We start from the raw sequence: 12777 nt of genomic DNA, 5'->3' as shown, positions 1-12777 counted from the left end.
AGGGGCTGGCTTTGTGTGTCAGTGGACAGCTCAGACATTATAAGCCATCTCCCTCCTCCAGTTCTCTATGTACCCACAGTCCTCTCCAAGTAAAGGGTCCATATGTTGAAAGTTTTCTGTTGCCAGCCTTTCTAGGCCAGGATCAGGTGGTTTTAACTCCACAATGAACACACCCATTGTTGTGAATGGGAATGCTGGCCTTCCAGACCTTGACCTTGGAGCCAGGTATACCTTCCTGACCCCTGGGATACTTCCTTCTGATCCAATGTCCTTTTAATAGGCTGGTGACATAACAGCATGACAGGCAAAGGCAAGGAGAGAGAGAGAGAGGGGGGGGGGGAGAGGGGGGGAGAGAGAGAGAGAGAGAGAGAGAGAGAGAGAGAGAGAGAGAGAGAGAGAGAGAGAGAGAGAGAGAGGAGAAAGGGGTGATAGGGAGAAGTGAGTGGGGATCGAACACGAGGCGGATAGGAAAGAGGGGTGTATGGGGAAGGATGGGAGAACAAAGGAGAGGCAGGTCTGGGTTTGGGTCTACCCCATAATGCTACACAAAGTCGGGTTGATATGTGGCCACTGTGGATTACGTGAGTCAAGGGGGACAAACCACTGTTCCTCATCTCTACAAAGCCAAAGGACTTGAATGAAGCAAAAGGTGAAAACCTGTAGATGATCTGCTTTCAAATTAATCTGACCATTGTCCCTTTTAAATAAATAAACGTGTGTTTTTCCTTCATTTGTCTAGGTCATCTCATTACAACAGAGAGCAGCAGCACATTACAGACACACGTAAATATCCGAAACAAACCAATCACGGACTACAGTGTCAAATCCTATTGACGATCAGACTCCTTAGTAACAGTCAAATTACTTTTAAAATGATTCCAAACAGATTCAACTGTTTCTCTTCCGGTGGAGTGTAGGACTAACTAGCACTTGATTCCACAGTCTTACAATGGTGAGCATTAAGAAATTATCAGGTAAGCCTAATTAGCATTTGGCTAACAGTTTTTTCTCAAACACAGTGGAGTGTGAAACGGAAACCAGAAGTTCAAATGGACACTTTCTGCTTGCCTATATTTGTTACCAAACAGACTCTATATGCAGCCATGTCCAACTTATATTGTTCTCCTGTATTTTAGGACCTGTCAGACAGCAGAGCTATTCCCAGCTGGAGAGGAGCATGCGTGTCAGTCAGGGTAAACTGGTCATGCTCCACCCCAGGATGGACGGCTGCGAGGCACACTGCTCAGTGCTCACCCCATGCCAGTATCAACAACACATGACAAAACCCATCCAAGTCAACCACCGGCCTCCCCCTGCAAAAACCAGGCCGTAGGGAAGGACAACACATAAGCTGAAATGGGTAGCGCCCACGACTGGGCATTGTGAAACTTCCTGGTTTGTATGAAAGGGTTTGAACTTCTCATTGATAGCCTTTGATAACAGACAGGATGCTGGGCTGGGGGTTATGGCCGAGGGTTAAGGGCCGGGGCTGGGCTGGGGTTATGGCCGGGGCTGGGTTGGGGTGGGGTTATGGCCGGGTGGGGCAGGGCTGGGGTTATGGCCAGAGCTGGGCTGGGCTGGGGTTATGGCCAGAGCGGGGCTGGGCAGGGTTTATAGCCAGGGCTAGGCTGGGCTGGGGTTATGGCCGGGGCTAGGCTGGGGTTATGGCCGAGGCTGGGCTTATAGCCGGGGCTGGGCTGGGGTTATAGCCGAGGCAAGGCTGCGCTGGGGTTATAGCCGGGGCTAGGCTGGGGTGGGGTTATGGCACTAAATGGAACTATAGGCTAATCAGGGGTTAGTGAGAGCGACAGCTGAAGACAGGGTGTGCTCTCCGTTGTTCTAGTCAAATCCAGGGAAATATAGGAAATCTAGAGCAACACAACATCATCTCTGTGCTGGGCTGGGACTTCCGCATAGAGGCGATAAACCCGAAATGATCCAAACTGACCATATCAACCACCCACCACAGGCCTTCTGCTGGTACCCTTTATTACATACTAGCAACCATTACTAGAGTTTCAAAATCATACATTTTGCTAATGTATGTGATTGTTGAGGGGACCGTTGATGTTAATATAAATCAAACTAGTTAAACTTGAAAAGGAAATGAATTAAAAAAAACTATTTCACATCAACAATCTAAACTATTATAATAGGCGTACTCCATATTTTAACTCTCTGCTGTCAATCCTGTGTGTGTGTGTGTGTGTGTATATTTGAGGCTACATTTGTCCTGGGCTAAATCTTTAGTTTGTGGTCACCATCAGACACATAGTCTGGCTGGACATGAGAAGTAGGATCTCGCCAGTCAACATCTCATTAGAGAAAGAACCATAATCCATGGCTGGACAAAGAGGATGAGCAAGTTAGCCACACAGAATACAGACACTAAAGTCATCCAAAAGAATAGGCTCATTCTAAAAACAACATTACACTGTTCGCTATTCTGCATCACAGGTTAGCATACCCGACTGTGCATTAGTCTAATTAGATACGTACAATACTTTACATTAGCACGATTTGGGGTCTGACATGTTCCTCTTTCGCAGAAAACACCTGCCGGTAAAGCTGCGGTACATTGGTTACCCTCCAGGATGGATCAGGGCTCAATCCCAGCATCCAGCCTTCCATGCCCGCCTCCCCCTCTGTCAACTGCCTAAATCAAATTGAAAATACCAGAAATAAAATGACAAAAAAAAAAATAACCTGGCCAGGTGAATGTGAGAGATGCAGAGTTCCAATAATCTGGATTAGAACACTTCGCTCTTGTCCTTTCCTACATAATTCCTTTGTTGAGTGCAGTTAGGTAGGCGGCCCTCCAGCAGACAGAAGAGAAAAGAAAACAAGGAGATAAGCTCAGTGTAAAAGGGTCAAGAGAGGAAGCCATGCGAGTACTGGGACATTATGGTAGTGAAATGCAACAAAACCCCCACCAATCACCATCCACCACCACCACTCCCCCTCATCCATCAACCCACATCCATCAGCCCATTTCCGCTCACATCCGAAACCGTCCACCACCATTCATACACATACACCACCATCCACATGCACTGACTATACTTTCACCAACCTCTCTCTCCACCCACATTCATCCACTAACCATTTACCCACATCCATCCACATTTACCCACATCCATCCACTAACCATCCATTAATCCACTCACATTCACCACCATTTACCCACATCCATCCACTAACCATCCATTAATCCACTCACATTCACCACCATTTACCCACATCCATCCACCTACCATCCATTAATCCACTCACATTCACCACCATTTACCCACATCCATCCACCTACCATCCATTAATCCACTCACATTCACCATCATTTACCCACATCCATCCACTAACCATCCATTAATCCACTCACATTCACCACCATTTACCCACATCCATCCACTAACCATCCATTAATCCACTCACATTCACCACCATTTACCCACATCCATCCACTAACTATCCATTAATCAACTCATATTCACCACCATTTACCCACATCCATCCACTAACCATCCATTAATCCACTCACATTCACCACAATTTACCCACATCCATCCACTTACCATCCATTAATCCACTCACATTCACCATCATTTACCCACATCCATCCACTAACCATCCATTAATCCACTCACATTCACCACCATTTACCCACATCCATCCACTAACCATCCATTAATCCACCCACATCCATCCACTAACCATCCATGAATCCACTCACATTCACCACCATTTACCCACATCCATCCACTAACCATCCATTAATCCACTCACATTCACCACCATTTACCCACATCCATCCACTCAACATCCATTAATCTACTCACATCCACCACCATCCGCTAACCCACACCCCTCCATCTTCTGATCCCAATAGACCCCCAGTTTCCACCTGCCCGACTCCTATCGGCCTTTCAGTCTCCACCGCCAGTTTTTTCACCACTGACTCCCAAGAACCCTGTGGGCCCACACTCCACTATCACCACGACAACAGAGCTGGCCTTCCCAGTCAGCTGAACATAGATCCACTTTCCCTCCTTAATCCTCCTAACAAGCCTGCTCCCTCTGTGGCCAAGTGGAAAACCAGCTCCCTCCTCCCAAAGTCACTCCCGGGGAGTAGCCACACACTGCACTGCCTTCCCCTGCCCTCCCGTGGGACCAAACACGGAGTCCTCGTGGGGACGTCCTTACACTAGTTTCCACTATTTTAGAGGAAACCCGATAAGGAGGCAAGACGGATGTGTCTTTATGTTGTGGGTAGGTTGATGCGTATGAGACTACCTAAAGCAGTATAAGAAGAGATATGATTATGTCATTTTAGATCAACCAAGCCATAGATAAACTGACAGTGAAATGACACAATTACAGTCTAAATAGCATGAGTACTTTCCATGGAATGATTATGTAGTCTTTCTTCTTTCATATAATCCCATTAAAAAAGGATCTTGACAATAACATTACTTCGAGCCCACTAAATCAATAGATGTCTAATTGATTTTAACAATTAAAGAATAATGAATTATTCTCACCAGCTTCAATCCACCACTGTGTTAAAATACCTTTCTTGCCTGTCCTTGGTGTGTTTCAGCAGGGCTGTTTGGTAGGCTGTACTAATTTCACTTCAATTAATTTTTACACCACTCCTTTTGATTTACACAAAACCCAATGAACATATTTGACCTTTCTAGAAGTACTCAGAATGTGACTATCATGTTGACCTATTTTACCAACCCCACCAAACCTGTCTACATCAACACAAAACCTAAATGAACTACATTTATATTACATATAGTGTAAAAAACAGGCTAGTCAAACTATTTTATAATTTCTTATTTAAAAAAAATAAGTACAAAAGGGAGATGGCCATGATGATATGAGAGCAAGATGACACCAGCCACACAGCAGAGGCTGTCTTAGTTCAACATAATCTGCTGTTTTGGTGTTGAGCCTGTGATGGGTTAAGACAACATGCCTAAGACTGCCATGTTTGCATGATTAAAAGATTGACATTTATAGCAGGATTGGGCGGGTCATCTTTGTGTTAGTAATTTCAAGCAAATTTTATTTTTTAATATCATATAGAAAAAAAGATTTTAGAACTCTTTCAGACTGAATTTAAATCACCAGATACCACATACCAGATAGGCACAGAAGATAATGGATCTATTTTTTGTATAAATTATAATTTTATACAAAAGGTCTATAATAGCAAAAATAACCTAAATAAATACAGTTCAAGGAAAATAGCCTTGATACAATAAAGGTCTTGCATGTTTTTGCCCTGTGCATAGGCATAATGTCTCCCATTGCTAAGCCCCTTTAAATACACTAAATCAAACAGTGCATTGTTACAAAATCTGTTACAAGACACCCAAATTCACAACCCCCCCCCCAACAAAAAAATGAAGAATTTATTTTGTTTGTTTCTCCATAGATCAATCCTTATAGCGTGTTGCAATACAAATATGTGAGGGAAACCCTGTGGTCGGGTGGGAAAAATAGGTCAAACTGAATGTGTATTTTGACATTCAAGCCCAAAAGGCACATACTCAGGATGGGCAAATACAGAGGGTTTAGTTCCAATCAAAAGAGGTACTGTCAAAAAACCCACTGATTTCAACTGGTCTTACCCCTGGGTTATGTCTTCATGCTAGTAATTAAAAGGTAATGAAGGAAAGAGCTTCCAGAGAGGCTGTTAACCCTAAAGCTCTCCCTGGTATAATCCGAAATGGACATGCATGCAAATGTAGGAAACCCACTCATCTTAGGGTAAATATCCCATTGAGATCAAAGCGCGGTTTGAATGTTTCTCATAGTGGTTTCATGTGTGGTTCTTTAAATGTGGATTTGGCCATTTCATTACTCGTAACTGCAGAGGCAACACCATTGCACATCTACAACAAACGTATTGCACAGTGTCACGTCACATGACACCAGCTGAAGGTATGCAATGCAGTCTACCCTAATCTATAAAAGAGTAATCTACCCTCTGTGTTCTCCCTAGCATAAACCAGGCAGAACAAACCCAATAAGGGAGAGAAGAAAGATGGGTAGAGCGAGGATGGGGGGGCGCCCTCTGATGCCCCTGGCTGTCACGATACAATGCCAAACGGAGACAAGCAGTAACGGGCCATTGCCTGCACTATGCCAGGAGGACTTTGCAGCGGGGCAAAAAAGGAGAGGCACATGACTCTGCCCTATTTCAATTGGACTTGACCCAAACAGCATCCAGGGTGAGGAAGGTCTCCCTCTCATTCTGTCTGTGTCGCCCCTTCGGGTCTCCATCTCATTCTGTCTGTGTCGCCCCTTCGGGTCTCCATCTCATTCTGTCTGTGTCGCCCCTTCGGGTCTCCCTCTCATTCTGTCTGTGTCGCCCCTTCGGGTCTCCCTCTCATTCTGTCTGTGTCGCCCCTTCGGGTCTCCCTCTCATTCTGTCTGTGTCGCCCCTTCGGGTCTCCCTCTCATTATGTCTGTGTCGCCCCTTCGGGTCTCCCTCTCATTATGTCTGTGTCGCCCCTTCGGGTCTCCCTCTCATTATGTCTGTGTCGCCCCTTCGGGTCTCCCTCTCATTATGTCTGTGTCGCCCCTTCGGGTCTCCCTCTCATTCTGTCTGTGATGCTCAATCGGGTCTCTCTCTCATTCTTTCTATGTCGCTCCTTCAGGTCTCTATCATTCTGTCTGTGTCATTCCTTCAGGTCTCTCATTCTGTCTGTCGCTCTTTCAGGTCTCTCATTCAGTCTAGCGCTTTCAGGTCTCGGTCCACGTTTGTTTGGCTTTGTCTGTCTGGGTTTCTTGTACTCTTGATTGATGCTCGGTATGGAGGATAACCAAACAGCCTCAGTTTGTCTACTCATGTCTTGTCACACATCTATTTGATCCAATCCAATGTTTTCTTAGAGGAAAATAAATAGATTCAACAATAACGTCAAGCAGTGAGCTGTACAGCAGAACAGAACCCTATCTTAACCAGGCACGTTTAATAGAATAGAAGGACATTATTTAGCCAACAGATTTGTCTGTGTGCTGAGATACTTAAACCAACAATATCAACACCAATTACTTGGAAATGCTCAATGGGTTGCAACAGTGCGTCGTGTTACGTAGAGCAGACATGACGTGATGCCTACGTGGGCCATGTGATTTGATCTGTAGGGTCCATATCAGCGGCCTATGGCCCGACGGCTCAGCCCACCAGAGGAACACTTGTGCCCCGGAACACAACGAGTCAGAACCAACTGAAACAGGCTTTTATCCACAGGTGATTCATGCATGATTCATGCTTTATGTGGGCCACCCCTTAGGCAACTGTATTATTGGAATGAACCAACTAGGCAGGCAGCAGGGCAGAGGACATCCATGCAGTCTATTTGTAGATAAGCCATCCAGGTTACCTGGGTCAAGAAAGACTCGCATTTCCCAGACATGGATAGATATAACCATTTATTCGACAGAAAAACCGGACCAGGTAGCCATGATGAATATAACCATAAACTAAGTGTAGCATTTGGCAGCCTATATTCTATGTACTCCCCTATGACATAGACCGGCCTGTTGTTGTAGGTACTGACAATTGGTCCAGCCAGGGCATCCAGCTCCTCATGGTAGCCAACACACACTTTTTCAATGGTCTTCAAACACCTCTCAGTTAATTACACTTTAATCTCTCTAATACATATCAAGGTATATGTTTTGTCTATTGTCTCATTCAATGTTCTGTGCTCTTAATGTGTTTTTAGCAAATATAGGCTATTCTTTAAAGAACACCTGCGACCATAATGCAATCCCCAGCCATCCCACTAGGTGTTTCGACCTGGACATTGAATACTAGCTTACTAATAAGATTCTCAACTCAACTCACTTTGTTAAGTGGAGTTGTGAGTGTACTCAAAAGTGAATGTAATCGCAACATAAACGAACTGGATTCAAGTCAATATACCTTGGTAACCACCAGGGAACAGGCCGGGGAGCTCCAAAAAAGAATTGATGACATAAGGTGTACAGTAAAGGGTGTCAAGAAAGACATTGGCGCAATGCATTACCTAAGAGTTAAATTACGCACGAGATGCCCTTTATGTAAATAACGCCACAATGATTGAGAGTTTGCATTTATTACCTTCTTTTTGATGTTGCAGTGGCAGCAGACGGTCCACAGGTATTTGAGTGTCCTCCACAGGAGAATGATGAAGAGACCCCCGAAAAACGTCACCATGGAGGAGGCAAGGAATGCCCACCACATGCGCTGGCCATTATTGTCGCAGGGCACGTCTGGCGAGAAGGGGATGATCACGTCCATCTTGGATATAGAGATAGAGGAGTCCGGATTTTTATTATTATAGATATTTCTACTCATCATAGAGTTGCCGCTTCCATGGGGAACGGTCGCGTCTGCCTCAGCTAGCATCTAGGCGCCTTGGAGAGCCTGTGGCAGCGTCCCCAGCCCCACTCACCAGCCATAGTATTGTTAAAAAAAAAACGTGATTTCTATATTATTCTCACTCGTCTAATCGTCTCGTCTAATTGTTAATTTTAATCTATTTCAATTTTTTTGCGACAGTGAAAAATGCCGCAAGTACAACTGGAGACAAATAGCTGGTCGGTGTCCCTTCGTGAGAGGCATTTAAATCCGCAGTAATGACGAACGTTTAATGCTTTTCATTTTTAGAGGTTTTCCTAGTCCTTCAGGACCCAAATCATGGAAAAGACAGTCTCATCTTGCAGCTACCGAGGCTGCCAATGTTGTTTCAAATTATGATAGGTACAACGACATTGAAAAAAAACTGTCTTCTTCAATCAGCTTCTTTCCGACCTCCCAAGCCGTCTTCCATCCAGGCATTCGGTCGATTCTTGGTCGATTAGCGGCGGAAAATCGATTTCACTTTTCTAAACACCAATTGAATCGATACTCTCGATGGTTTTCGGATAGCTGCAGATAATTTAAAACCACTAACGATTGCCACGATGTGAAAACACAAACTACATAATTTGACGGGTTTTTTTCTCCGTCTAGATTCTGCATACAAGCGCTCTGGTGAATGTCGCCTTTGCCACTGTCCTCGTTCGCTCCCCTTGCTTCAGCCAGGCTCGCGCAGATCTGCCAGCTGATAGTGCCTGTCAGATCCGCTCGCTCCGGAGAATGCTGGAGAGATTTACAGGTAGGAGGGGGCGGGGCGTAGCTCTAATAATAAAGATGGACCCAAAGAGCGTAGTAATACCGCGGAGCGCGGATGTTTACACCAAGTGCCAACCAGCCCCGTATGTCTCAGTTAGTGCTTAGGCAACAGCCTACACGCGCTCGTTCTGTGGAATGTATGCCTATTTGTGCTTTAAATGACGCATGTCTGTGAGCTGCATATGTGACTGTCATGATGCGCGCTGCCTCCCTCGGCTTGAAATGCCAAGGCTTTCGAGCGTTATTACATTGGCCACGGATGATTCCACCGAGTGCATGCAACACAGCTGTTGTCACGATTTTTATTCTCAGAACGGAATACGATAGGAGTTCCCTTGCTACACAGGCCACTTTCACACACTGTCAGAACGATTAACATGTTTTTTTCTCTTCTCCGCTCTCCGCTAATGCCATTAGCTTATTTTCATCTTTATTTGAAAGAAGACTCCTTTAATCACTCATTGAAAACAGGTGTTTCCAATGTCAAAGCCCTTACTCTGCCCGAAGCAATTAGTCTTTACATTATGATGCCAGTTAGACACAAGATAAGACAGGAACAGGTGCCAATGAGCCCCATGGCAGACACACCAGTTGTGGGACATGTTCGTGTCCCAGGACAGGAAGGTCACGGAGGGTATATAGACCCACAGTTGGGTGGGACTGGAACCAAGGTAACCTCAACATTTTCAGAATAAAGAGGACCTCCCCAGCTCATCAAATTCACAGTTTTCACCAGGTTCTTCAGGGCATTCCGCTGGCCTGAAATCAGTTTTGCTGAGGTCAAGCAAACAGATCACACTAAATCAACAGCTTCTGTGTAGCTAGGCCAACATAATTAATATTCATAATTTATCAATGCATGGTTTGTAGCAATTATGTATACACCCATTTAGCCCATCAACGAACAATCTATCCATCCATTCTGTCATATATCCATTCATCAGTCCACCCACCCTCTTATTTGTCTGGCCACTGACATATCCATCCATTCCTACTGTATGTCCACCAAACCATCCTCTCATCCAACCATCCACCCAACCACCCACAAACCATCCTCTCATCCAACCATCCACCCAACCACCCACAAACCATCCTCTCATCCAACCATTCATCCATCCACCCAACCAACCACAACACATTCTCTCATTCATCCCGTCTGTACGTTTTTAATTCAGTCATCTATCCCCTCACTAATTGATTCATTCATAGGCTACATTTCTCTTGGCATCCGAGACACTTCTTTACGCCACAAAACCCGTCTTTGGTCTTAGTGTTAGTTACTATGACACAGGATCTTGTGGTCCGACCGATTAGATTTAGAATGTAAACACACATGCAGTTTCACTGAGGTGTGAAGAAGATATATTGTGGGAGTAGTAGCTATATGCTCCTGATTTATAGCGTTAGGAAGATTATTCCCTTCACTAAAATAGCTGCAGTAACCAAATCTGCAGTCTGGGGGATGGCTGTTTAAAGCTGGAGAAGAGCCTATTGGCGGAAAATAGCTTTGATGTATGTATAAGCCATTTGGTTTAATTTCAAAGGGATATGTCACAAAAGTCAGCATCAATGATCTTATGTGATGTCACAAACTAGGATGTATAAGCTAAGATGTATAAGTCTGCACTACAGAAAGTAGATACCCTCCACTCTGCTGCTGCCCAATTAAACACTAATCTCTGTTCAGCTTAAAACATCTTTAAATTAAATTCCATCTAAATACAAAAAACTATGAAACTATTTTTTTTGTTCCACTTTATCTTTGTTGAAATCAAAGTCTAATATGTCTTGCCAAACTATACACATCAGGGTGTCAGTACTGATTGATGACACAGGGTTTCTGTGCATTAAATCATATATTGATTTTATTTTATTCAATAATTACCTATAAGAGGTTATAAATCCAAGCCTGTCTCTTCTGTCAAAGGTGTATGGACGCATGTTAGTTCTCCTCCTGCTGGACAGTTCAAGAACAGCAGGAAGAAGAATTCACCTAGAATTAAACCATCGGTATGTATCAGTGTTGTGAATCTGATCAATTCAAAATACTCTCTCCATGACGATGCATGATTTACAGGTAAAACTTTTAAAATAATACATTACGAATGTTAAACATGACTTATAATCTGCAGTAGGTATCCATATCCGCTTGGGTGAGTTTCATCAAGATGTTTCAATGAAAGACTGTGAAATGCAATTAATTCAAACTAAATAAAATGCATGAAGTGGAACTCTAAATGACTTCTGGTGTAACGATGAGTGTGCGAGAGCTTTTCATGCCACAATCTAAACGTATGAATCTTTGAAAATAATTTTCTAAATCTATATGATAATTTTGCTCACAATGTTATTTCCCTTAATTTAATACTTCTCTGATGATAGATTTTAATTTCAAACATAATTAGGATTACATCAAAATTCATCAGTGAATATTTTATCCTTTCAAAATATATAACTACTCATAATTATTTGGAAACGGACACATTATTATACAACCCCAAATTAAAAATGCAAATATAAATAGAATTCAATGCTGTGCAAATCATTTATCCCTCTATTTAATTGGAACTGATTGAAACTGAGAAATTATAATGTTTTTTGAAAAATACATAAACATTTTGAATGCCAGCAACAAGTTTAAAAAAAGTTGGGACAGGGGCATCTTTACCACTGAGTTGCATCACCTCTTCTTTTAACAACACTGTATGCATTTGGGAACAGAGAAGACCAATTGCTGTAGTTTTGAAAGTGAAATGTATTCCCATTCTTGCTTGATATAGGATTGGAGCTGCTCAACAGTTCTGGGTCACCTTTGCTGTATTTGTCATTTCATAATGTTCCAAATGTTTTCAATGGGTGACAGGTCTGGACTGCTGGCAGGCCAGTTTAGCATCCAGACTCATTCATTACGGAGCCATACTGTTGTAACGTGCAGAAAGTGGTGTGTCATTGTCCTGCTGAAATAGGCAAGGTCTTCCCTGAAAGTGATGTCTTCTGTTTAGCAGCATATGTTGCTCCAAAACCTGTATATATTGTTCTGCATTTATGGTGCCTTCATAGAAGTGCAACTCACCCATGCCTTGTGCACTAATGCACCCCCATACCATCATGGATGCTGGATTTTGAACTGTGTACTGATAACAAGCTGGATGGTCCCTCTCCTCTTCAGATTCCCAAAAATAATCTCTCATTTTGATTTGTCAGACCACAGGACAGTTTTCCACTTCGCCTTATTCCATCTAAAATGAGCTTGGGGCCAGTGTCCATTAAAGATTACTCCCGATTCTCTGAATCTTTTAATGATATTGTGTACCGTAGATATTGTGTACACATGAACCTTTTAGAAATGACAGTATGTTGTGTGCTGTAGGCCCCATGGTCAGTTAGTAAAAGCGCACAACCCTGGATACTGGGCATCAATCACTTTATCAACATTTCCCATTTTCCCTGGCTCCCCAGATATTACCCTGTCTCCCCACAAATTTGTCTAAATGCATTTTAAAAAGTATGAAAGTTAAAAGATTGCAGCACATTGTGTACATGGTCATCCCAGTTTACAATACCAAATGTATTTGGGCAGATTACAATTATTTACAATA

The 12777-nt window shown here is 43.4% G+C and overlaps 1 protein-coding gene across 25 annotated transcripts in view; it reads right to left on the bottom strand.

Moving 5' to 3' along the window:
- The window catches only part of kcnma1a (potassium large conductance calcium-activated channel, subfamily M, alpha member 1a), a 189418-nt gene extending 180161 nt beyond the window's left edge, over nucleotides 1-9257 (bottom strand). For 15 of the 25 annotated variants that reach the window (XM_029120530.2, XM_029120540.2, XM_029120542.2 and 12 more), the window contains exon 1: nucleotides 8123-9254. In XM_029120530.2, coding sequence (XP_028976363.1) covers nucleotides 8123-8410 — 288 coding nt within the window. In that variant the 5' untranslated portion in view covers nucleotides 8411-9254. Of the gene's footprint in view, nucleotides 1-8122 lie in introns of all 25 variants that reach the window. The other 10 variants (XM_029120535.2, XM_029120536.2, XM_029120537.2 and 7 more) reach the window with 4 other exon arrangements.
- Between the last annotated feature and the right edge of the window lie 3520 nt (nucleotides 9258-12777).

The sequence above is a fragment of the Esox lucius genome, chromosome 6 (assembly GCF_011004845.1).
Source record: "Esox lucius isolate fEsoLuc1 chromosome 6, fEsoLuc1.pri, whole genome shotgun sequence".
Classification (NCBI taxonomy): Eukaryota; Metazoa; Chordata; class Actinopteri; order Esociformes; family Esocidae; genus Esox; species Esox lucius.
Note: the sequence above shows the minus strand (reverse complement) of the source record. Positions and strands in the feature narration are given on the sequence as shown.